The sequence below is a fragment of the Taudactylus pleione genome, unplaced genomic scaffold (assembly GCF_031769625.1).
Source record: "Taudactylus pleione unplaced genomic scaffold, aTauple2 ptg000935l, whole genome shotgun sequence".
Taxonomy (NCBI): domain Eukaryota; kingdom Metazoa; phylum Chordata; class Amphibia; order Anura; family Myobatrachidae; genus Taudactylus; species Taudactylus pleione.
Genome location: NW_028285336.1, coordinates 678,581 through 705,408, shown reverse-complemented (window position 1 = coordinate 705,408; position 26,828 = coordinate 678,581). Strand labels below are relative to the sequence as shown.

The 26,828-nt window shown below is 43.5% G+C and overlaps 1 protein-coding gene across 3 annotated transcripts in view; it reads left to right on the top strand.

The window, feature by feature from the left end:
- The window catches only part of VSTM4 (V-set and transmembrane domain containing 4), a 122,495-nt gene extending 96,872 nt beyond the window's left edge, over nt 1-25,623 (top strand). For 2 of the 3 annotated variants that reach the window (XM_088459779.1, XM_088459778.1), the window contains exons 6-8: nt 3,206-3,318; nt 24,634-24,680; nt 24,780-25,623. In XM_088459779.1, coding sequence (XP_088315905.1) covers nt 3,206-3,318; nt 24,634-24,680; nt 24,780-24,995 — 376 coding nt within the window. In that variant the 3' untranslated portion in view covers nt 24,996-25,623. Of the gene's footprint in view, nt 1-3,205; nt 3,319-3,430; nt 3,677-24,633; nt 24,681-24,779 lie in introns of all 3 variants that reach the window. The other variant, XR_015872981.1, reaches the window with a different exon arrangement.
- The last annotated feature ends 1,205 nt before the right edge of the window (nt 25,624-26,828 follow it).

Here is a 26,828-nt window from a genome sequence, read left to right as displayed (position 1 = left end):
GACCTTTTATAGAATCTAAAACCCGCAAGATCCGGAAGGCGAGATGATGACGTTTTGCCTCAATTTCAGATCCGAGTCAGGTGGGAAATGTCCAGCCTGACTCGGATACGACTCGGATCGTGGGGGCTCGGGGGGGGGTTCGGATTTCAAAAATCCAAACCCGCTCATCCCTAATACTTACTGTCCTATATTATGTTATGTTATTATATTCTGTCCTCTCACTTTTTCTTGACATACTACTGAAACTGCTCTCACAAAATCTATGATTTACAGTCTAAAGGTAATTTCTTTCTTCTCAGCCTTCTGTCCGTCTTTGCTGCTTTTGATCACAATCTTCTCCTGTACATCCTTCCTTCCATTGAGCTTCATACCACAGTACATTCCTGGTTCACTTACAATCTACAGTATCATACCACTCCTTTAGTGTCTCAACCTCTGGCATACCCTTCCCTCCAATTCCATTATCTGTCAGGGTTCTACAAGGCTCTATTCTAGCTCCTTTTTTCACAATGCATCTCTTCTCAAGGGCAAGTAATTTGCTTATTCAGTCTCCCGATTATACCCAAATCTACCTCTCCATTCACCTTCTGTACTATCTTGTGTAACTAATTGTCTCATTGCTAACTACTGTACATATATATATGTCCTTTTGCTATGTAAAGCTCAGCATGTTTAAACAGAATATTATTTTTCCTCCACCCACAGCACCACCTCCCCTCAAATCTCCCTCATTATCAGTAACATTGCAATATCCTCAGTCTCTCAAGCCACTGCCTTGGTGTCACCCTTGACTCCACTCTCTGCTTTATTCTTCACATAAAGCCCATCTCCCAGTCCTATCACTTTGTAGGACTGGGAGATGTATCCACCCTTCCATCATCTCCCACCTGGACTACTGCAACCTCCAACTATCTTTTGTTCTGCCTTACCATCTATCCCTGATTAAATCCATCTTACATGTTGAAGCAAAACTAGTCTTCCTCTCTCATTACTCCACTTTGCAAATTTCTACTCTGGCTCTTGTTGTTCAATAAGAACCCTCCATAGATATCAAATATCATATAAAAGTTCTCTCAATCTCGCCCTCTTAGAGCTACCTCTGACCTTCTCCTTTCCTCATGTCTGATAACCACCACTTACTCCAACCTTAACGACTTTTGCTTACCGCTTCCCACTTATGGCGTTCCCATGTCTGACCATACTCTCCCACTGCCTTTAAATCGTTTATTAGTCGAAAACACCATCTATTTATTAGAATGTATCCTAATTCTACCTATACTACCCACACTAATGGTTCCTCACAACTGTCAGAACCTCCAATATAAAACACACTTGCTCATTTCTCTCTCCAATTAGAAAGTAAAACCTAGGGGCAAATTTACTAAGATGGGAGTTCTATTAAGAAGTGATGTTGCCCATAGCAACCAATCAGATTCCAGGTATTTTCTTCTAGAAGGCGCTAGATAAATGAGAAGGAGAATCTGATTGGTTGCTATGGGCAACATCACTTCTTAAATAGAACTCCCATCTTAGTAAATTTACCCCCTATAATGAGAACTTCGCTCCCTGCCCCTATTTTCATGTCTGCACTTACTTTAGTTATCTTGTTTCTTTTTCATACTGTATATGACCTGTTCTTTCCACCTGTCCAACATTGCGGAGCACTGTGACTGCTTACAAATCTACGATAATAATAATTTATTAATAATAATAATAATAATAATAATACTATGCAGAGTAAAGAAAGGTTAATTTGTGTAGCTTTAGGATTCAATTCAATCAATTATAAAATGTGTTCCTGAAAGATCAAGGCTGAAATTTAGTAAAGTGGGTTTCGGTAAAACCTATGGTTTTTAATCCCCCAATTAGGGATTGCATCCTGATTTTTTGACATGTTACTATACAAAGTGTGAAATCTCTACAGCTGTATTTGGAGAAACCACCAGAAAACTAACTAAAAAAGAGGGCGTTCTGATGTTGGAGTTACCTTGCCTCAGTATAAATAAATACATATATAAAATAAAGTACAGCCTTTAGTGACAGGCGGTACTACTCAGAATCAGACTCTGGGTCTGATTCAGAGATGTACACTATGGGCCGTATTCAATTAGCGTAAAAAACAGCCGTTTTTTCCGCCATTTGCGAAAACGGCTGTTTTTCGCCAAACAATTGTGATATTTTTACCAAAAAACATGCGAAAACACAATTGGCGAAAAAAAACTGGAAAAGTTTTCTCCATCCAGGACCAGGCGAAAAAAAATGCAAACTCCCTATTTTTGGCTAAAAATGTGGGGATTTCTTTCAGAACCCTTTCTGGCGAAAAACGGACGTTTTTGCCAATGGCGAAAAAATGGCCGTTTTCGCTGCTAATTGAATATGACCCTATATGTTTACACAGTTGATCGATAGACGCATACGCAGATTGCCGCTTAAGTTGCATGGAGAATGCGTCATGGTACGTAACATTACCATAGTCGCTCGCAGTGACCACTTACTCGCAGTGTAATTGACAGACATGGAGCGTTTGTGGGAGGTAATGGTGAGTGGCGACAAAAAAATGCAGGAATGTCGCAACCGCTGTTGGGGCGTGCCACATCCTGCATTTGATTCCGCATGCAAGAAAAATGTCTCGTGTGTATTCTGGACGACCATAGTTTCAGAAGACCAATAATCAGAGGATCTGCGACTAATGCTGCTGCTTTGTACGCAGCTATTTGGTTTTGCAAAGCTACAGGTGGGCATTTCAATACATTCTTCTTCCTCTGCGACATTTGTATATTTTTGCACAGCAGATCCTTATGGGATTGCAGCTGATATAGCATTATCGTACAGCTCTAAATCAGGCCCTCCGTCCTCTAGTGGTTATGTTGGCCAAATGATCGGCCTCCACACCAACAGATTCCTGTGGGCACCAGGCTAAAAATCTCCAATTATAGTGCCCAAATTTTATGTCATAAGTCTTTATGTAATATTAAGATTTATATTTAATTAAGTTGTGTTAATAGAGCATTACACAGGTCAGCATCAGCCGTTAAGGGTTTTAGTTGTGGGATGGACTCTTACAATAGAATACGTTGTTTTACTTAGACATTTTCTTGTGTGGAGAGATTTTGTGATTTCTACAGTACTAGAAATGTGCTTTTTCAAAATAATTAATTAGCACTTTTATTTAATTGTCTTACAATGTGTTTCCTGTACTTATCAGGTCGTGTGATAAAAATCCCTGTGTGACTGACCTGCGGTCAAATGAACCAACTAAAAAGAAGAAAAGGAAGAAAGACCATGAAGAGGAAGCGCCACCTGCTCTTCCTGTGAAAGGTACAATACATGGCCAGCAATGTACCATTATGGAAGCATTTTGTACAGATCTAATGTACAATTAGCTTGTCTGCTCAAGTTGTAAACAACTACTTTTCATTTGTCTGCCTAGGCATATATTGTAAGGAACGAGCACCTTGTGTCTCTCTGCCCAGCACGACCTCCGCGCTGGTGTGCTACTGCGCATGCGTGGCCATACCGCTCATCTTCAGCTCTGTCCTGCATGCCCCTGAGAGTCTTCAACATTCTGCATATAAAGCCAGCATTACAGAGGCCAGTACCCAGTGCACCATCACTGCTGTACCGCTGCATGTATAGAGCCAATGTGCATACTACACAAACAACAAATATGGTGCAGGTAGGTGCACCCTAATAGCTGCTCCAATAGGCCTAGTAATATATAGTGGTATCACCTTATACTCCACCAATAATACAGTAACAATATAAAAGGTCACCACAAGGTCCAACAAGCGCTACTAGGTAGTTGCAACCGATATGATAGTCACTTCCCAGATGGATGATACAGAAAAAAATCAATAATCTTCTATTAATCACTCGGAATAAAAAAGAAAAACAAACTTTAGTGTAAAACCGTGTAACCTTATTCCTTAAGTCATAAAGTAATTTACTCATACCTGTACCATAAAAATATGCCTACAAGATATAATAGACAACTTCGCTTAATTGGAGAGGGCTGCGCCCTGTATGATTGGTTACGCTGCTCCTCCACCTGATATCCTTAGTATTATTTTCTTCCGTCGTACATGTGAAAGGAACTGCAAATAGTGTAACACTATTTTATTCACATTATGCAACTTCATAAAATCATTTAAAAACAAACATATAAAAGGGAAAAATGCAAATGGATTCTCATCGGATGGTGTGGTCTACATAGTATAAGAGGTAGACATAAAGGCAATGGTATAACAGGACACCAGGCATCCCCGGAACTCCATTGTTTTATTTGTTTGTTTTTAAATGATTTTGGGGCCTATTCATCATTGGAGGCAGTATGGCCCCCGATGATTATGTTATCATCTCTCTGCGAGGGATCCTTAAGTATCCAACTCGCAGCAGGGGAAACTTGACACCGGAGCAATTCATCATTGCTCCGGTGCGGGGACAGCTGCTCCGAAAAGCAGCTGTCCCTACGGTTAGTATCACAGCTACGGTAGTAGCTGCGTTACTTACCTCCTCCCCGTCGGCCTGGCTACGCATGCGACCGAGGTCACGCATGTGCAAAGCCGCTGGGGAGGTAGTGAGGAGGCGGCGGAGGGATCTGAGAATAAGCGCCGTCTGAAGATGGAGTTTGTTCTCGGAAGCAAACTCCGAAAACTTTCAATTTTCTGAGTTTGCTGAATATCAGGTGGTCCATTTGGGACCTCTGACGATGAATAGATCGTAACTAAAAAATGCGGATACTAGCGTTTCCGCATGGTTACTGGGCCATGAAAGCCGGGTCTTCTGCAGCAGGGTGAGTAAGTCAGTGTGTCTGAGTGTTTGTGTATGAGTGAGTGTGTTTGAGTGTTGTGTGTGTGACCAGGGCCTGCGCAACCCGCTCAGCAGATTCTGCACTGCAGTGAGGCACCAGGCTGGAGAGGCGCTCTCCCTGCAGATGCTGCTGTGTCAGCTGTTGTTGCTGCCGGCTGCCGCTGCGCCTGTCACACTGTATGACAGGCAGCGGTAGCCTGCTGCGGAGACAAGCGGGAGAACCTGAACGGTTCCTAGTCCCACCCCTGGCTGTTTCCCCTCCTGCCAAGTCCTCCCCTTCCTCCTGCGCTGCAATTGATCTGCTGTGCTGCCTGTCAAATTTAGGGATCTATTTACTAAGCAGTGTTAGGAGACAGAGTGAAAAGTGATAAGAAAGTGATAAGGTGCCAGCCAATCAGCTCCCAACTGTCATTTTTCAAACACAGCCTGTGAGATGACAGTTGGGAGCTGATTGGCTGGCACTTATCACAGACTTATCACTTTTCACTCTCTCTCCTAATACAGCTTAGTAACTAGATCCCTTAATGACAGACAGCGGGCTGAGCCTGCACTAAGAGGCCCTTCACCACCGCACTTCTTCTTCTTCCCCACTGGCCGGCCCCCTCTCCTTCTGGTTCCTCCCCGCTGCACTGCACCTGACCTGATGCCTGTTCAGTGATCAGGGCCGGCCCTACCAATATGTAGGGTACGCAGCTGCTTAAGGTGCCACACTGAGGAGGGCATCACTGCCCAAAATCCTCCCCAGTCAGTGAGCCACTGTCACTCACTTTATACCCCTTGCACCAGAAACTAACTCCTCTGATTTGTGCACAGCCCCGTGTGTCACTCCCCCGGCCACTGTCTGTGTGTCCCCATGCTGTCCCTGTAGCCGGCCGTCTGGATCAGGTCAGACGGATTCTACCAGCATCGTCAGGGAGGGCTAGGCGCATGAACAGCGGGGACACCAAAAGGAACTGCATGTGACATCCGAAGCCCACAAAAGAGCAGTACCAGCAGAGCCAACAGCAATAATGAATGCAGGGATGGACCTCCCTGCTGCACAGCAACTGCACGGCAGCCACACGAGGAGAGGGGCACAGCAGAAGGGTCCCACAGCACAAGCAGGTAAGCTAATTTGATCAGCAGTGACAGTGTGTGCCCGTTCGGGGCAGAAGACAGAGAGCAGGGGTAAGGTCACGGCAGGATCCCATGCTGTTTACTGGCAATTAAGTAGTCCTTCCCTATAGATATGCAGCACCCAGTGTTACTCAACACAAACATCCAATTGTTTGTGGCCCCATATGTGACTAATTTATGGGTAATATATTGAACAATTTCAACACCTGATTTACAGGGTACGACACACAGTAGTGCCCCTTTTACACAATGCCCACATTAGTGCCCCTTTTACACAATGCCCACAGTAGTGACCCTTATACACAAAGCCCACAGTAGTAATGCCCCTTATACAATGCCCACAGTAGTAGTGCCACTTATACAATGCCCCCAGCAGTGGTGTCCCTTACACAATGGCCCCAGTAGTGGTGCCCCCTATGCAGTGCCCCCATTAGCATGCCCCCCATTAGCATGCCCCCAGTAGTAGTGCCCCCATTAGCAGGCCCCCAGTAGTAGTGCCCCCATTAGCATGCCCCAAGTAGTAGTGCCCCAGTAGTAGTGCCCCCATTAACATGCCCCCAGTAGTAGTGCCCCCATTAACATGCCCCCAGTAGTAGTATGCCCCCCTTAGCAGGCCCCCTGTACTAGGTTGCCCCCCTTAGCAGGCCCCCTGTACTAGGTTGCCCCCCTTAGCAGGCCCCCAGTAGTAGTATGCCCCCCCTTAGCAGGCCCCCAGTAGTAGTATGCCCCCCTTAGCAGGCCCCCAGTAGTAGTATGCCCCCCCTTAGCAGGCCCCCAGTAGTAGTATGCCCCCCCTTAGCAGGCCCCCAGTAGTAGTAGTATGGCCCCAAGTAGTAGTATGCCCCCCATTAGCAGGCCCCCACTTAGCAGGCCCCCAGTAGTAGTATGCCCCCAAGTAATGCCCCCTTACACACACACACACACACACAAAAAAAATAAAAAACTTACCTGAATCCCCGCTCTCGCCACCGTTCGCTCTGCTCTGCTGTATAACGTGCGGAGGGAGCCGGAAGACGGAGCTCATGAGTGAGCTCCAACCGGCTCCCTCCGTGCAGCAGCCAATGAGAGTCTGTGTGACTCTCATTGGCTGCTATCACAAATACACAGCTGCCGCTGGCGGCTGTGTGTTTGATCTGTGTAGGGCAGACCGCCAACACAGCGGTCTGCCCTACACTAGAGGAGCCCCGACGTCGGATTCTCTTGCGAGAATCTGACATCAGGAGGCTGCGGCTCGGCCTCGAACGGGGATCCGAATCAGGCAGGGAACACCCGAACAGCGGGACTCGGATCCCCAATGTTCGGCGCGGTTCGGATTCCACAGAATCCGAACCGCTCATCTGTAATATAAATGTGCCTCTTAAGCAAACCTGTTTGAAATATGTTCACTGAGACTTGCAACAGATGGATATACGTTCCCATCATTTAGACTTCATTGCAGATTAAATGCAATGCAGAGAGCTTCCCCCTCCCCCACCCTCTTCTGCAGCTGCAAAAACTAATTACTTACCTTATAGCTTTAAGCAGTGCTTAAAGCTGACTGATCCCCTCTGGTCCCCTCTTTATCAGTGGCAGGCAGCTGTCAGTCACCGTAGATCTCTCAGTCACTCTCCATCTACAAACGCAGCCTGATGGTGCCGCTCCCCTTCGGCGCTGTGGCTCTTCAGGTTCCAACTTCACAGTCAGTCACTGAGAGACCGCACATGCCATGACATCATCACGTCATGACGCGCACATGACCAGTCACCAGCCGAATGCCCATGTATTGAAAATCAGGTAGGCGGAGCTTGGGTTTCTCCCGGACCACCACTTAGATTCACCCGGGGGGGGGGGGGGTTGGTGGCGGGAAGCGTGGATAAGGTCAGCAGAGCGGTGGCAGCAACGCGTGCGTGGGGTACGGGCAGAAGTCACTGTGGGCATTTGTTTGTGGCTTGTGGTGTCACCCCCATGGAGGGTGACGCCCGGTGCGACCCACTGTCCCCGCACCCCCCACTGCTCCTACTTCCTCCCCTCACAGCACACCTCCCCTCTCAGCTCATAGCACCTCCCAGGACACATCCGGCTGAACTCTGCTTACCGCCGTCGCTTCTTTTCCTTCAATCCTTGGCACATATTAAATTTAGCGCCGGCTGTGTTGTGGACCGGCAGCCAAAACTGGCCGGTCCCGAATTCAATATGCTGCCAATCCGCAAGACGAGTTATACAGGCAGCAGCTTGTGACTGCCCCGGCACCGGGTGCCAAAGTGAAGTGCCGGAATGACATACTGTACCATTTCATACTGGCACACTTCCAGCACTGATTATTGATATATATCTATATTGTCAAAGGATATGCAAGGAACAGCGTCTTCAGCGTAAGTTACTTCAGCTAGTGCAGTGACGTGGTGTCTGTTTGTGTCAAGGTTTTTCCAAATTGTCTTTGCCTCAGAATTTCATGACATGATTACATCAAACATTAAAAAAAAGAGAAATAACATATATAGTGCAACCCTGATATAATTATCAACTTGTGCTCTCATGCAATCATGATGTGATATACATGATAACACCTAAAATTGTTTAAGATACACTTCAAATATGCTCATATATAGCTGAGCTAGTTGAGGAAGAGCATACCATTTCATTATGGATCTTATCAATCTTGTCCTTGAAATAGGAAGCAAGATCTTGTGCACAGATAGTAGCAGGTGGCTTGTGTGAGGAAGGGGTAAGAAGCTGTTTAAATGTTGCTTGGGTTTAGAGGCTTGAGCAGAGATTACAGATTGGAAATATGTTTGTTTGGCATTGTCCAGAGCATTACGATAAGAGTTGTAGAGTTGTAGATAGTCTTATATGTCAGGAAGTACGAGACTTACGCCATTGACGTTCTACTTTACGTGAGAGTGATGGGTAGCTGGAGCTACTTCATTGAGGGCTTTTTCTAGAATGTGGTTCAGGTGTGCTGCAGCAGTGAATGTAGAAATTGGTGAGTCTTTGTCGTAGAGAGGCAAAAGGTATATATTACTGGCAATGGCGCTCACCACTGCTGGACTAATGAATAAGTGATAAGACCAGAGTGCAGCTGCCAATCAAGGAAGAATGTGCAATTTCTCCAAAAAACAATAGAAAACAAATTGGCTGCGCAGTCTAGTCAGTTAATAATAATAAGAAAATATTTATTATCGTCTCTCAAAGGAAAGATCCCAGTACATGGTCAATTAACCATATAAAGCGGTCTAATACAACAGCATATGTACATAGAAAACTAATAATCTAAAATACAAAAATAGACACACACGCCAAAAAATATATAAAATGAATGTTGGTAAAAATAGACAAATAAGCTGTGAAGCTGAATAAATGTAGTCCCGGAGTGATATCACTATAATTCACTTATAGGTGGCAAAGTGAATATAAAGGTAATGTTCCTTAATAGGTGCCGTGAGTCACAATAAAAAAAAAATTTGTGTCTATTTTTGTATTTTAGATTATTAATTTTCTATGTACATATGCTGTTGTATTAGACCGCTTTATATGGTTAATTGACCATGTACTGGGATCTTTCCTTTGAGAGACGATAATAAATGTTTTCTTATTATTATTAATTGAATAGACTGCGCAGCCAATTTGTTTTCTTTTGTCGTAGAGAGGTAGATAGTTGTTGACAATTAATAGCATTAATATTTCTGTGGGTGTTAGGAGGTTTAGTTGATTTCAATGACATTGAGGTTGATGTAATGGAGGAGAGTGTGCAGGTGATAAGGTTGTGATCTGTGAGAGGGAAAGGATCATTAGTGAAATCAGAAACTGAGCATAGTCTGGTGAATACAAGATCAAGGCAGTGGCCATCCTGATGAGTAGAGGAGTCAGTCCATTGGGAGAGGCCAAGAGAGGAGGTTAAGGAGACTAGTTTAGAGACATGAGGAGATTGTGGACTGTCAATGGGGATATTAAAATCATCCAGAATGATGGTGGAGATGTCTGAGGATAGGAAGTGAGGGAGCCAGGCAGAAAATGTTCGAGAAATTGTTGGGGTGGCCCAGGCGGGCGATAGATAGCAGCAACTCGCAGAGAGAAAGGGGTGAAAGTCCTGATAGAATATACTTCGAATTATGTAAATGTGAGTGATGGTACATGTGGGAGAACTGTGTATGTGAAAGATTGGGAGAGTAATATTCCTACCCCACCTCCTTTACTATTGCCAGGCCTGAAGGTGTGTGTGAAGTGTAGTTCACCGTGTAAAAGTGCAGCAGGGGAGACTGTGTCTGATTGTGTGAGCCATGTTTCTGTTATCACCAGAAGGTTGAGGTTAGTTGAAGTAAATAGGTCATGGATGGATGTTATCTTATTGCAAACAGAGCGTGCATTCCATAAGGCACATTTTAGTGACTTGGAGGGTGAAGGGAGGCACGCAATGTTTATGAGGTTAGCTGAATTTATATTCCGCTGTGGGTGTGACATGTGGGTTGGGCATGGATTTGGTGCTATGTCACCAGCTCATAAAAGCAGCAGGAGAGAGATATAAATGTATTTGTTGGATTTGTAAGACAGATTTTTATGGCAACAGGTTGTGGATGTTATTGTCAATGTATATGCTCATGTTTGTTTATAAGAGGAGAGTAGATTAATGAGGTGGCAATATGTACAGAAGGATGAGCTGCAGGGAGAGTAAAGGATGTAGTAGCCTTAGAGATTCCATGGAGTGAGATTAAAAAGTAGTTTTTGATACATAGGGCAGAATTCAATTACAAGTGAAAAGTCCATTTCCGCAATACTTTTTCTCCGATGATGTCATTTTCGCCGATTCCATTTATCCCTGTATTCAATTTGTCCGACATTTCGCCGGTGTGAAAAATTTGCGCCTTGTAACCAGCGGAAAAGTTTTGCCAATGGATACCCGGCGGAAAAAAATGCAGAATTGGGGTTTTGGGGTGGAAAATTGCGGCAACACCCCTAAACCCTTTTTAGACCCCCTTGATGCTAATTGCGTAAAAAAAGCAAAAAAAACACAAAAGACACCCCAAAAATGCACTTTGAAAAAGTGAGCGAAAAAAATCAAGGTGGGGGTACAAAATGAAAAACTAGCGAAATAGCCTTTGGGGGGGTCTGGAAGTATGGGGGAGGTGTATTTTTGATTGCAGGTGTTTGCTGAAGGTGCATTTTTGGCGCTTTTTAATGCTGGACTTTAGCAACTTCAAAATATGCTTGCACCCATTTCATGTACCCCAAATTTGATGGAACTCCTTTCCCCCCCCCCAAAATTGCTAAATGTTATTCTTCATCACTGTCCCAAATACACTAAATAGCACCTTTTGAGATCATTAGAAGACCCCAAATACCTTCAGCAGGGCTAATCGGGGGTACCCACAGTGAACCCCCATGTCAGAGCATCTTTTTGGGGGGTGTCAGGCTGATTTCCCCAAAAATGACAGAACTTTTCGCCTGTTTGCGCTTCGCCAGGTCCCGTTTTCGCCGATATCAAATTGAATGCGGGGATAATTTTTCGCACCCGAAACCAGCGATGATATTGAAAAGTCTGGCAACGGACTTTTCGCTTCTAATTGAATTCGGCCCATTGTGTTTTTTAAAGGCTTTGGGAAAAAAACAAAAACAAACTGCTTTTGAGAAATTATGTTGTAAGTAACTGGTCCTAAAGGTTGTTCAATGTTTGTTCATCTTTTTTTTTAACTGTTCAGAAAGCACACTTAGTTTATCCACACTTGCATAACCACATCAAGCTGCAAACCCTCAGCAAGTTGCATTTAGACTGATTGTTAAGAAATAATATGGCTGATTAAGACACGGGCCTACATCTGTTCCAAATTCCAGGGTTGGGATAACCTGGACATTATCCTCTGTGTGAGATTGTGATTTTCAGTGGAGGGCTGGCAGTAGATTTTCTCAGGGTAAGTGGGAGTCAGATACAACAAGGGGGGTAATACTGTATGCTGGGTGTTTAATGAAGACCAATGTGGCCACCCACCCACATAGTCCCTGTGGGAAATGAGCATTACAACTGTGAAAATAAAGTGCCCTTGGCTTAAGCGATACCCAGACATGGAGGCAGCATTATTGCTAGAAAAAGGATTGGGGTAGGAATTCCAAAATTGTTAAAGGTACCTGTGTTCTTGAAGTCAGCAGGGGAGTACCCTGAGGTCAGCAAAGATGAACATAGATGGCCTAATTCAGAGGTTTATGAACAGTGGTCACATCTGCACATGCTCACAAGGCCAAGCACACTCTTGCTTTGGTTCACATAGTTAGTGAGAAGAATCCTGCTGATGTGCTTACCAAAGGGATTATGTCAGTCATTGGATATGTTTTTAAACAAATGTTTACTAGAATTACTTGAAATGTTGATATGTTCTTGCTCATCTAAACCTTAAATTATCTACAGGTTGCTGCAAGCTCTTGACTATTGACACACTCAATGTTGCTGATGTCTTCCTTGTTTATACAGTAATACTCATTTCATTCAAAGTCTCTTTAAGGTGAAGAGCTTCCTTGGCTATTTTGGATTTCCACTCACACTAATAATTTCTTGACTTTGCCTCTTGGATATTTTGGGATTCACAGAATGTGATATTTTCAAACTCATAATATCTCTTTGGTGGTTTTCCACTGTTTGATCTTGCAGAGGTTCTTTTCTGTGGTTGGTTGTCAACGCTGGTAGCTTCTGATTCAGTTAAGTCTCCAAGTTCAGGCATATCCAATAACTTAATACTTGTTCTGCAAATCCAATTCCACCTTTTATTTAAGTGTTGTCTCTTGGAATAAGACATCCCTTGACTTGACAGGTTTTTTAGTCTTTGGATTCCAGAATCAGTAACCTTTACTCTTTTGGCAATATCCAAGCATGAATCATTCGTGGACTTTGGATCCAGTTGACATATTATTTCTTTGGGAATGGGTACATATCCAGTACATTCAAAATCATTCAAAAACTCTGAGATGTCTGATACTTGTTTTTCTTCTAGACCCTGACTCTATTGTTGTAGTCTGCAATTTTGTTGATTACTTCACTGTTTTCTTTGAGGAAATAAATGTGTGCCATTCTTGTGAAATCATCGATTAATGTTATAAAGTATCTGTATCCACTTATCGATTTAACCTCCATTGAACCTCGCACATCTGTATGCACTAATTCCAGAGGTGCCTCAGCTGTGCTTGCTGTTTTTGAAAATGGACAATGGCTTTGCTTGCCTGTTATACAGCTTTCTTCTTTAGGGTCTATAGGGCTCCACAGGGAAACATTGGGGTGTAGGTGGGACCTGGAGGACCGGACACCAAAAGCAAAGCTTTTCAATCCCAGGATGCTCCAATCCTTTCTCCTATACCCCACCCACAGCCTGATGGCACTTCAGTTTCTTTGGTGTCCGGCAGGAGCCTGGACCACCATTATAACAGGGGGCTGCAATAAGCAGCCCAAGCTTTTATTTTATGATTTAATTTATTTTAATTTTGTTACTATAACGGGCAAGCAGCACCAGACTGTCCTCCGGATGTCTGTGCTGCTGCCCCATCACCCTCCAAAGTGCCGTGACTCCAAGCCTGTGCTAGGTACTCTCGGCAGGGCTCCGAGAGGGACTAGCTAGCAGGCTTCTCAGACTACAGACTGCAGCCTGGAATTCAGGGGACAGGTAAGGTGGAACCCTGTTCACGGGGACCCACATTGTTGTGCAGTCTTGCCTCCAGTCTCAAGAGACAGACCAGAGGCACTGATGTGGACACTGGTGTGCCCACGACTCCACTAGACAACTGGGGCATTTAACATACCTGCGCAGGGCATACAGAAGGAGGCAACGGGACCTGGTGGTTAATGTCAGCAAGGGGAGAAGGTGCTCTCCCTGCAGCCCCTCCCCCAGTCCAGGGCACCATTCCACTGCTGTCTTGGTGTTCTTTGGGCTGCTTCTCCCTCCCCCACCGCCCCCCCAAGACATGCACGGCAGCCATTTTCTGCAAGCAGGTCTCCCTGCTAGTTCCAGTCTCCCTGTATATCTCTCCCAAAGGCCAGGTCATACTATATTCTACCAGCCACTGTGGTCTGTATAGTTGATTTTAGTGCTCACTGTAAACATGTAATATTTTTCTGCGTTTGTATGTGACTTGTGCAAGCGCTAATCTCTACTTTCTATTCTGTATAGCTTATACCTTTCCCTTTATTCTACTGTGCCCTGACATACTAAGGTATAGGTACCTCACATTGTACCTCACATTTCCCAGATACTTGTGAGTGCTATCACATTCTTTATAACGTGGTTGCATGCTATACTGTACCATATTATCCAGAGTGTTCACTGCACTGTATCATACTGTGTATTTTGTTATTCTTGTGGCTATGGCTAGCAGAGGAAAGAATAACAAGCAGCCTGATGCTGCTCCTCCTACTCTGGTGTCTTGTAATTCCTGCTCTGCGGGCTTAGCCACAGAGGACCACATTCAGGATGGACTCTGTATTAATTGTTACACAGCCCCAAGCCCATCAGCCCCGGTGTCTCTCCCTCAGCCATACCCTGGGCTGCCTTTTCACAAATGCTGGCAAAACATGCGGACCAAGTAGCAGTCTCCGTGGTAGCTCCCCCTATGGGATGGCCACAGCAGGTACTCCCTGAAAATAATTAGCCTCCCCCATGGGTAGACGTAATGTCTACCTCAGTACAGAGTTTGGCTAATACCTCTATGTTTTTTCTGCAAATGCTGCAAAAAGAAAAGCCTTTACCTACTAAGCCTACTAAACGTATTATGATATCTTCCCAATCTACACAGTTATCTGATTCTGATATATCATCTGGGAAGGCAGAAGACGCAGATCTCTCTCACTCTGACTCCGTCTCAGGAGAAGAGAAGCCACCCTCTAAACTAACTGTACTTGCTCTTGTGAGAGCTGTTAAAACTATTCTACAAATAGAAAAGGATGAACCCGCTCCTAAGAAAAAACATGCACTTTTTAAGTGACAGAAAGTTGTTTTACCAGAGTTTCCACACTCTGACCAGCTACCTGATCACATGAGTGAAGCATGGAATATGCCCAGTAAAAGGTTTCAAATTCCAAAACGGTTCAGTTAATTTTACCCTCTTCCAGCTACTGATTGTACTAAATGGGAAGTTCCCCCAGCAGTGGCTTCTCATGTAACACATCTGGTTAAAAATGCCACCTTACCCATTCATACTGCAGCCTCCTTGAAGGAGACTACAGGAGCTACGGCCTTGGTGGCAAGAGCCATTGAGAGTTGGGCAGAGGCCCTAGTAGAGACTTTTCCCCCTGATGCTTCGAGGGAACAGCTGTCATACATATCTCACATTAGAGATGCAGCCTCCTATTTAGGTGAAGCAGCTATGGATATGGCTCTCCTGGCCCCAGGATATCTGCCACTTCGGTAGTGGCCCGCTGTATTCTTTGGCTAAGTTACTGGAAAGTAGATTCAGAATCAAAACGGGCTCTAGAGTCTCTGTCTTATGCAGGAGACATCATATTTGGTCCAGAATTGGATAAAATTGTGACTACTTTGGTGGCTAACAATATGGTGTTACTGCCCTCTGCATATAATATAAAGCCTCGGACTTCATCCTTTCGGTTCTTTCACCCTCAAGGAAAAGCCAAGGGTCAGTCTTTTCCATGTCAGCAGACATTACGCAATGCTTCAAAGCCTGACAGGACAGGATTCTCCCTGGGGGCTCCCAGGGTGGGAGGCTGACTTCTTCAATTCACCCAGATTTGGCATCAAACTATGTCAGATGCCTGGGTGAGGGAAGTGGTCTCCCATGGATATGCCCCCTCATTCCTGAGGCGACCCCCCCAGCAGTTCTTTTGCACAGGTACGTCCATCGGACCCAACCAAGGCCCTGCTGCTCCAAAAATCCATTCAGTCTATACTTAATTCAGGAGTAATAATTTGGGACCCTCCTCACAACGGGGCAGGGGCTATTTTTCTACCCTTATCTTAGTTCAGAAGCCCAATGGGTCTCAACGGCCTATCCTCAAATCTCTGAACAAGTTTATCAGGGTGCTCTGGTTTCGTATGGAAACCCTCTGTTCTATTATCCTAGCTATGGAGCCTAGGGATTTTATGGTTTCTCTAGACATTCAGGACGCTTACCTACATGTACCTATATTGCCTTCTCATCAATAATATCTCCGGTTTGCTATACTACAGCAACCTTACCAATTTCAGGCTCTGCCGTTTGGCCTTTCAACGCCCCCCCCTGGTCATTACGAAGATCTTGGCAGTTATGACGAACTCTCTTCATCATCAAGGAATCAGACTGCTTCCATACTTAGACGATCTCTTGCTATTGGCCAGCTCCCCAGAGACTCTTCACCGCCATCTTCAGGTAACCATTGCCTTTCTTCAAATGCACGGTTGGCTGATCAACTGGAAAAAATCTTCCCTAACACCCTCTCAAAGGATGGTACATTTGGGAGCCCTTCTGGACTCTCGAGTTCAGAGAATCTTCCTAACTGGAGACAAGATTTCAGCAATACAGCACAGACTAAGCATACTGCTCCACAATCGCTGAGTGTCAATTCACTCTGCAATGCAGGCCTTGAGATCAATGGTGTCCACCTTCTACATGGTGGAATTCGCCCAGTTTCACTCCAGGCCCCTACAACATCTTATCCTCTCCAGGTGGAATGGGCTACCCCATCTCTTCAAATCCCAGATGATGAGCCTCCCCCCAGAGGTTCGCCTGTCCCTAGCCTGATGGATACAGACTTCCTATTTGAACAAGGGTCATCCCTTTTGAATCCTGGACTAGGATCTCCTCACCACAGATGCAATCCTCCAAGGGTGGGGCACAGTAACCGGCCAGCACTCCTTCCAGTGCCGATGGTTCCCAGTTGAGGCAGTGTTACCAATCAACATCCTGAAACTTCGAGCCTTATACAGAGCTCTCACTCTGGCTCAGAATATTCTGAAAAACAGGCCAGTACAAGTACAGTCCAACAATTCTCACGTAGTGTATTTCTCTGAACCTTTTAGCTTAATGAACACAATAAAGGATGCAGCTCTTGTGTATATGCTGTGCTCTGAAAACAGTTATGCTCACTGCTTTGGCTTTTTTGGTTAACTTTAATAATACTCTGTACTGGAACTCTGTGCTTCTGGTGTCTAAGTACCTGGTGTTTGCGTGCCTGGGCCCATAACCTGTTGATTTGTGTGTGCTATTGGTTGTAGAATGTAGAGAATAATAGCAACACCAGTGTAGTAAAGATAATCTAGATAGCTCAAGTACTTAACCAGGTGTGAGATTTAAGTGTAGTATAATTTGTTTGTACAGCCATACTCAGAAGGAATACAATTGATAATCTGGATAGAGTGGAGCTTGAGCAGAATATACAGAGCACCAGCCGGTGATATATAAAGGTAGGGGTGCAGGTATCTAACAGATATACAGTACTGTGCAAAAGTTTTAGGCAGGTGTGGAAAAAATGCTGCAAGGTAAGAATGCTTTCAAAAATAGAAGTGTTAGTTTATTTTTATCAATTAACAAAATGCTAAGTGAATGAACAAAAGAGAAATCTAAATCAAATCAATATTTGGTGTGACCACCCCTTGCCTTCAAAATAGCATCAATTCTTCTAGGTACACTTGTACACAGTTTTTGAAGGAACTCTGCAGGGAGGTTGTTACAAACATCTTGGAGAACTAAGCACATATCTTCTGTGGATGTAGACTTGCTCAAATCCTTCTGTCTCTTCATGTAATCCCAGACAGACTCGACGATGTTGAGATTAGGGCTCTGTGGGGACCATATCATCACTTCCAGGACTCCATGTTCAACGTTGCGCTGAAGATAGTTCTTAATGACATTGGCTGTTTGTTTGGGGTCGTCCTGCTGCCGAATAAATGATGGTATTGCATGATGGATAAGTACCTGTCTGTATTTCTCAGCACTGAGGACATCATTAATCTTGACCAATTCCCCAACTCCTTTTGCTGAAATGCAGTGCCAAATTTGCAAGGAACCTCCACCATGCTTCACTGTTGCTTGCAGACACTCATTATTGTACCACTCTCCAGCCCTTCCGCGAACAAACTGCTTTTTTGTTACAGCCAAATATTTCAAATTTTGACTCCTCAGTCCAGTTCCTATGTTTTCGTGCTAGTTGAGTTGCTTGGCCTTGTTTCCATGCTGAAGGTATGACTTTTTGGTCGCAATTCTTCCATGAAGACCACTTCTGGCCCTCAGATCCCTCTGATTTCTGCCAAGTCTGAGCTGATGGCACTGCTGGACGTGTGCCAATTTTGAAGGGAAGTAAGCATGATGTGTCTTTCATCTGATGCATTAAGTATCCTTGGCCGACCACTACAGTCCTCAACATTGCCAGTTTCTTTGTGCTTCTTCAAAAAAGCTTGAACAGCACATCTTGAAACCCCAGTCTGCTTTGAAATCTTTGGCTGGAGAGACCTTGCTGATGCAGTATAACTACCTTGTGTCTTGTTCCTATGCTCAGTCTTGTCATGGTGTATGACCCGTGACATGAAACTGTCTTCCATAACCTCACCTTTGTAGCAGAGTTTGGCTGTTCCTCACCCAGTTCTAAGCCTCCTACACAGCTGTTTTTGTTTCAGTTAATGACTGTGTTTTAACCTCCCCCTATGAAAATGATGATCATTATCACCTGTTTGGTATGATTGGTTAAATCCTACAAAATCATTGACTTTGTGCAAGTGTACCTAGAAGATTTGATGCTGTTTTAAAAGCAAAAGGTGGTCACACCAAATATTGATTTGATTTGGATTTATCTTCTGTTCATTCACTTTGCATTTTGTTAATTGATAAAAATAAACTTTTAACACTTCTATTTTTGAAAGCATTCTTAAGGTGCCCACACATATACCGATGTGCTCACGATACGATTTTATGGCCAATTTCCTCATGAACTTTCACGGGAGCTCCCTTGCCGTCGTGATCACGATTTGGGAAAAAAGACACCCAATCTGTCTTACGATCTCACGATCTATCGGATCGTACGCATCGTGAGATTGGACATAACAAATCGTGAGTTTAAAAAAAAAATAAAACAGGCTCTTGACTATTTTTGGGAAATTTAAATAGCCATAACAATGGGAGGGGCTATCTAGGGAGTATAAACAGCAGGAACCCTTTAAACTCTGTGTACATTCTGCTCTGCTACTAGATGAGGCTAGGTGTATTCCTGCTGAATCCTGTACATTGCTACTGTGCTCTTTGTATTTGGCTTGCCTTATACAAAGTTTATTCTACCTGCAAGTGTGTGCTACCTACCTGCATTCTATCCTGTTCCTGAATTCTGTACTGATGCATCCCTATCAGTATAAAGTGTTGGTCGCTGAAGCCGGGGTCCGGGAGATTAGGAAGAGGGCCCAGCGAAGAAGGACGAGAGCATGCTGGACCAAGGAGTGGCTGCTACAAAGGGATACCCGCTCTCACATGTCCCTGCTGATAGAGATCAAGGAGAACAACCCGGAGGACTATCAGAACTACCTGCGCATGGATGACGCCAGCTTCCAAGAATTGCTGCATCTGGTGACCCCCCACATCAAGAGACAGGACACAAGGTGGCGGAGGGCAATCCCTGCTGAAGACAGACTGGTGGCTACCCTGAGATACCTGGCTACAGGAAGGTCACTGGAAGACCTAAAGTTTGGGACACTCATCTCACCTCAGTCCTTGGGCGTCATCATTCCGGAGACCTGCAAAGCCATCGTAAAAGTGCTACAGTACCAGTATTGCAAGGTAAGTAAAAAAAAACACCACACATTGGTTTCTTGTGCAAAGGAAAATTTTTATATTTATTTTTTACTCAACATATAAAGCAAGAAATTGCCTTCTTTTAGTACAATGTGCACTGACCTGCAGGCAACTGAAAGTGTGCACTAAACTGTGTGCAAAATACTTTTTTATTACAACTTTACAAAAGAACATTATCACCAAATTTTATGAATCTCAATAGGTAGCCGGCTATATGTGATAGGGTGGGTCAGACGCCAGTTTGAACAGGCCAATACACACATGGCACAAGTACACATTGTGGCCCCGGCTTCCAGCTATGTGTACTTGTGCCATGTGCGTAGTGACCTTGTTCAAATGGCGTCATCACCACCCTATCCCATGCAGCAAGCACCGATTGGAATTCATAAAATTTGGTGACATTAAAATCAAGACAAAAAACAACCAAATTAAATATCACCAAATTTAATGAATCCCAATAGGTAGCCGGCTGTATGTGATAGGGTGGGTCAGACGCCAGTTTGAACAGGCCAATACACACATGGCACAAGTACACATTGTGGCCTCGGCTTCCAGCTATGTGTACTTGTGCCATGTGCGTAGTGACCTTGTTCAAATGGCGTCATCACCACCCTATCCCATGCAGCAAGCACCGATTGGAATTCATAAAATTTGGTGATATTACAATATAGAAAAAATTTACATCTCTGTATATTGGGGCGACTCATCTGCTGCATCCAGCAGAGCATTATACAAGGTGGTGCTGGTGCTTGGGGTGCTTGGTGGGGGAGTAATATCTAACTGGGCAGGGGGGGGGCAGACATACCTATTTGGGGCAGGGGAAAATAGCATTGGATCTGCAATGTATGTCGAATTTGAGATATTTTTGCTCATACAGCGACTCAAGAGGTCGTAGTTTAACCGTAAAAATTTGTTTGGGATATCTGCATCCAGATTTCTCAATGTGCTGTTCACATGAGCTGTGAAATCATCAATTGCATCTGGGGGTTTCTGCAGCAGCCGTTCTGCGTTTTGTAAAAAATGGTCCTCTCGTTCTGTAAAATTCTCCTTTCTGCCTTTTTTTTTCTTTTTTTGGGGTTGTTGCGAAGATGAGGGTCCAGGTGGAACTTGACTTTCCACTTGTGTGCTATTCTCCGGATCACTGTCGCCACCGAGCAGACTGAGGTCCGGTGTTGATGTTAAATCAGGGTCTTGGGTGGGAGTCTATATAGGGAAAAAAGATATAAAAAATATTATAGTCATGTTTTAACATCTTTTTTCCTATTTTTACAGTTTCCTAACACCGTGGAGGAGTGGACCAGCATCGCGGAAGATTTTGAACAACGTTGGAATTTCCCTAACTGCGGAGGAGCCATCGATGGGAAACACATCCGCATCAACCCACCTGCCAACACCGGATCATATTACTACAACTACAAAGGATTCTTCAGCATCGTTCTCATGGCAGTGGTGAATGCCAACTACGAATTTCTGTTTGTGGATGTCGGCAAGAATGGGCGTGCTTCAGATGGTGGATCCTTCAAAAAGACGGCTTTCTACCAGAGACTCGCCAACAAAACCCTCAACCTGCCCTCACTGGACCAGACAAAGCACGACCTAAATTACGTTTTCGTTGCAGACGAGGCTTTTGCATTACATGAACACAGGGGCCTGACCAGAGAGAAAAGGATATACAACTACCGTCTATCCCGGGCACGGCGCATTGTGGAAAATGCGTTTGGAATAATGAGCAACCGCTTCCGCATTTTCCACACCACCTTCAATCTACATGTGGAGAAGATAGACTGGGTCGTGATGGCGTGCTGTATGCTGCACAACTTTCTGCGAAGAAAATCTACTCAACGAGGACCAGTCCCAGCTAGACCAGAAGATGTAGGACCCCTGGAGGACATTGAACATTTGACATCTGTGTCTGCACCAACAACTACAACAACATCCACCGCACGTGCCAAAGAAGTGAGGGAGGAGTACATGACCTATTTCAATGGACCAGGTGCTGTACCATGGCAGGAGGACTATCTGTGAACTACTGACTAAATTGGACATTTGGGATTTAACAACAAAAACATTAAGGATTTTGGTTTAAACTGTGTCACTACTTACCAAGACTTCTGCAACCTCCTCATCTCCCTCACGCTCAGACATCAAGATGATTGATTCCCTTTGAGGCTCTTGTTCACTGATGAATGACATCATTTGGTAGTACCACAGCGCAGGAGTATATATTTCATCTGTAGCCGCTCCTGATTTTTTGGAGTCATCCACCTTCTTTTTTTCTTTGATGTATACTGTCCTGAGATTTTGTATCTTTTGCCGTACAGTTTTCAGGTCTGCATCAGATATGTATTTTTTTGTATACACCAACAGTTCCTCGAGTGCGGCCAACTTCTGCGACTTATTGTGGTACTTCCGAGAACTGATCTTCCACAGACAGTCTTTCGAGTGCAGGATTTCAATGAATCCTGTAACAAATTCACGTTCTGAATCCATGGACATTATCTATGAATAAGAAAAAAAAGGACATTTAAATATTTGTGTATATAGTTTTGTAAAATGTAATGTTGTTATAGTTCACATTTTTAATGTTTTAATATTTTCTTTTTTACAGGTTTTTAAAGGTTTGTTATGGTATTCTAATCATGTTTTCTTTTACAGGAATGTTATGTGTTTATTGCTTGGTAATATAATGTTTTTCTTTGACAGTATGGGTTTTCCACCTTTGGGCCTGTCGTTGTGGTAGAACTACAGATCCCAGGATGCCCTAAAAACAGTTTCAAAGGTGGGTGGCAGGTCATCCTGGGATATGTAGTTCCACAACAGCTGGAGACCGAAAGGTAGAAGACCCCCAGCTTGAAATAATGTGTGTTTTTAAATGTAATGTATGGTGTTTTTTTGGAAAAAACGTGTTTATTTATTTATTTGAAGTATTACACACATTGGTGGGCAGTGGGGGAGCTTAATGCATGACCCAACCACCGCCCGCCTCAATACGGCGGGCGGTGGCTGGTCATGCATTTATTGCCTGGGGGCATACATTGGTGGGCAGTGGGGAGCACATTTTGGTGGTCAGTGTGGTTGCAAACTGTATAAATACTCACCAAATATCCAACAAAACAAATATCCAGTGTGCAGGCTCCCAAAGTGCGACTGACTTGATCCATACACGATGCTGCACAAGATGGCGATGGGGCGTGTCCAGGCTTCTGTCAGTCAAATTCTGCATTGTGTGATGAATCGTACGATTCATCGTGAGGAAAAAAACCCTCACGATCGGCGTCCATCGGGTTCATGGTTGGCTAATCTGCCCTACAGCACGGCAGATCAGAAGATGCAATATACGACGAGCGGGGACGCGCATCGGCATCGTGCTCGTGAGTATAAACTCACGATTTGTACTTTTTTTACCCGATTCGTCGTCACGATTCGTCGAAATCGGCCAAATCGTGTAAAATGTCGCTATGTGTGTGGGCATCTTTACTTTGCAGCATTTTTTCCATACCTGCCTAAAACTTTTGCACAGTATTGTATGCAAGACATATGGTCTCTATCAGTGTTCCACTGTGGTGCTCAAACACAATGACAAAATGGCGCTGCGCAGGTATTTCAACACAAAACATGTAATATGAGGCTGCAATGAGGCAATGTACAGAAAAGAGCTGACGCTTTGCACGAAAACAGATTGCTTGCTGAAAAACGTATGGTTTTGCTTCATTACAGTGCCGGAATATCAGATGTGATTCTTTGAATTGTGGAAATAATATGTGTGTGCATACCGAGGGGTGGGGGTCCACTGCTGCTGAATGTGTGGTTTCCACCTCATTTCCAGTTCATATCCAGTTGACAGTTGGGGGGATGTATTAAGCAGTGAAAAGAGTGGGGAAGTGGACCAGTGGAAAAGTTGCCCATAGCAACCAATCAGCTTCTACCTATCAATTTTATAAAATGTACTTGATAAATACTACCTCAAAGCTGACTGGTTGCTATATACAACTTCTCCACTTTTTTCACTGTTTGATACATCTCTCCCCATTATCCTTCATGGCTAATGTGGGTGTGTCTGGGGCCAAATATGGGTGATACTACTTTAGGATTGGGCTGCAATGCAAGTTGCCAGGTGGATATTGAGCACCAAAATGATCATGCAGTTTACGATATCATTCTAGAATTTGTCATGCCCTAATCTTGTAAAATAAAACAAAACTATGTATGTATATATATATATATATATATATATATATATATATATATGTATATGTATTGTGATAGAAGCACTGGAGAAGTCTGGGATGACATATATGTGTGTCCCAGATTCCTATCATATGTGTTTTAAACCCCCAGGAAAAGTCTGTTCTGCTAAACAGATTACAGTGTCGGTTTTTGGTAAAAGCTAGATAATGGGTCCTGGGGGTGTGGATGTGAGAAGAAAAGGGAGGGCTCCATCCACAGGCCATTCCAGGTGTTGGGCCTTTCAGTCTGAGAGTAGGCTGATTAGTAGTTGCACCTTCAAGTGGTTCCTATAAGCGGTGTTAGGTTTTGGTTCAGTGTCTCACATACCCTGGGGAGAACAGACACTGAGGTTTGTTCAGAGACTCTGTGATATTTGGAAGTGCTGTGTTTGTGGCAAGGCAGTAGGCCCTGCCACTTGTAGAGAGGGAATTACCTGTCTAGTTAGTGCCCAGATGGGCTAGGATTTATTTTTATGTTTTGTTTATTTTATTACTTATATCGCACAATAAAAACTGGTTCCGACCAGCTTGCACGAAAACCCTAGACTGGCGTGCTGTTTCCTTGCTGCTGTGTGTAAGGAGGTGTCCATCTACCCCAGGAGAGGGACCCCCTACCCCGACTATATCACAATATATATACACACAAAAGTAAAGAGACATGAAAACTTCATAACTGATTAAAAATCAAGCAGAATATGTCTCTTTATGATATCACTGAATTAGCAGACTTCTACAACCTATACTTTGTTCATGTATTCTGTATTTGCAGGTCCTCTGGTCAGTTTGGCGAAGAACTCTCAGCAACTATTCCTGTTGGTAAGTACTCAAAGTAAATACAAATCTGAGTCATTTAATAAAGTACAAGACGTTTTGGAAACAAGTCATTTTTTAAACCTTTTTCCTTATTTATCTCAGCCCAAGCTTGTGGAGGAAGGTTTAACATATGCAGAACTGGAGCTTATAAAACCTATACCACCTGTGAAGGACTCCACATCAAGCACAGTATATGCACAGATACTATTTGAACAAAGTTCCTCGCAGCTACAGATTCCCTCCACAGGGAAGAATCCAAAAGCTATGAGCCCTAGTTTACAGAAAATCAACCACACAAGAAAAACCCCTGATGTCTGAAAACTGGAGAATTCACAAAGCTTTTATATAACCCAAAAGTCTTGGCTGAGCCAAACATATGTAATGCTGTATTCTTTTGGCAGTAATACTGTTAGAATATTGAATATATAACTAAAACCGGTGAATAACTACAATACAATACAATGCAATTTAGTTGCAGTGGTATTTATAAAATAATATACATATGTATCCTTATTGTTCATCTCTCCTGCTTAGAATCCCTAGGGATACGTGAATGAGCTTTTTACTCCAGACTTGCCTAAGCCTTGCCGAAAAAAAGAACTGTTTCTGTTTCCTCCAGCCTTACTACTCAGGTTGGGTTATCAGGAGATGAGGTCTGGGAAGTGGATGGGGGTCTTGTAATTTTATTTTAAAATATTATATTGCATGAAGTGGTCATTGGCCATAGTCAACCCTTTTATACTGTGCTATCTATACTTACTGTGGTGTTTCCATGTTTCTTATATTACTGTAACAAACATACTTTGGTCAAAATGAGCAAGGACAGAAATGTTTACAGTACAGTGTGTCTGCATTGAAGCAAAAATAACTTATATTTCTTACACTACTTGTTACTTCCTTTAAAGTTATGTTATTTTTTTAAAGAAATTAAATGAACTTGGACTTATTTCCCTTGTACAATATTTATATCAAGGTTAAAGAACGAACAGTCTTACTTCTGGCTGTCCTATTGAGTTTGCTTAGTCTGTTTATAGGAAAATGCCAAATTCATGACTGAAATGCTGACATTTAAGGCATATGTCTTTCATTTCCTAAAGTCTACAAAACCAGTTGTGTTAGTTTTGCAAAGGTTGCCTACAGTATCTCTCCAATAGATAAGAATGAATGTCAGTCAGGTTCCCTTTGAATAAAATAGACTAATATTTCAATATCAGACCTATTTTTGTTCCTAAATGAAAATTTTATTTTCAGTATTTTATTACTTATGGCATTGTAGTTATTTATGTTTTGCATAGAATATATATAATTATTCTATTTATCTACATAGAGCCACCATATTTTACAGCACTGTTCAGAGAATATTTAATGATCCACAGCAATCAGTTTAAATTCACACATACTGTTCTAGAGTCCATTTTTGTCAGCACCCAGTATGTTTTTGGATTGTTGGAGAGAACCGAACTCCACACACCTACACATAATGACTGATGAATATGTTAAGGAAGCTGGTTGGCAAGAGTACTCAACCTGTTCAGCCCTAAGAGCCAAATACTTACAACCTGTGAAATCCCGACAGGCATATCTAGTGATGCTAATCTAGAATGCCAGTACTGACCCAGGTGAGAGCCTGTCCCCCTGATTTTTACCTCATGTGATACATGGAGAAACAGCAGCCATTGCCCAGTGTGGGGATATCACTGGAAAAATACAAACAATGAAAGCATAATGTAATTCAATCAGCGTACTATAAGTTTGCCTTGTGGTAGCGATGGCCAAACTGGATGCATTGAGTTTTCACATCTATAAGGTTTCATTTAGAATTGTATGTAAGTCCATAAGTGGGGTGTTAAATACCCATTTCTGTCCTGCTCGTGTACCAAAATGAGCCTGTTTTTAGATTTGAACATATCTTAGGTTTATGATGGCTTACTCCCCGAGAGGAGGAATGGGATATTCAAGCACAAGTTCAGTGCAGTAAGGGTGTGTACATAAGGAGATACAGTCACTATGTCGACATTAAAAAGTCAACACCACAATGCAGACAGTCATGATGTCGAAATTGTTGAAATGTGGACATAGTATATGTCAACATCTGCAGATTATTGATATGTGGAATGTCGACATTCTGCATGGATCGGAGAGTTAAGCTAT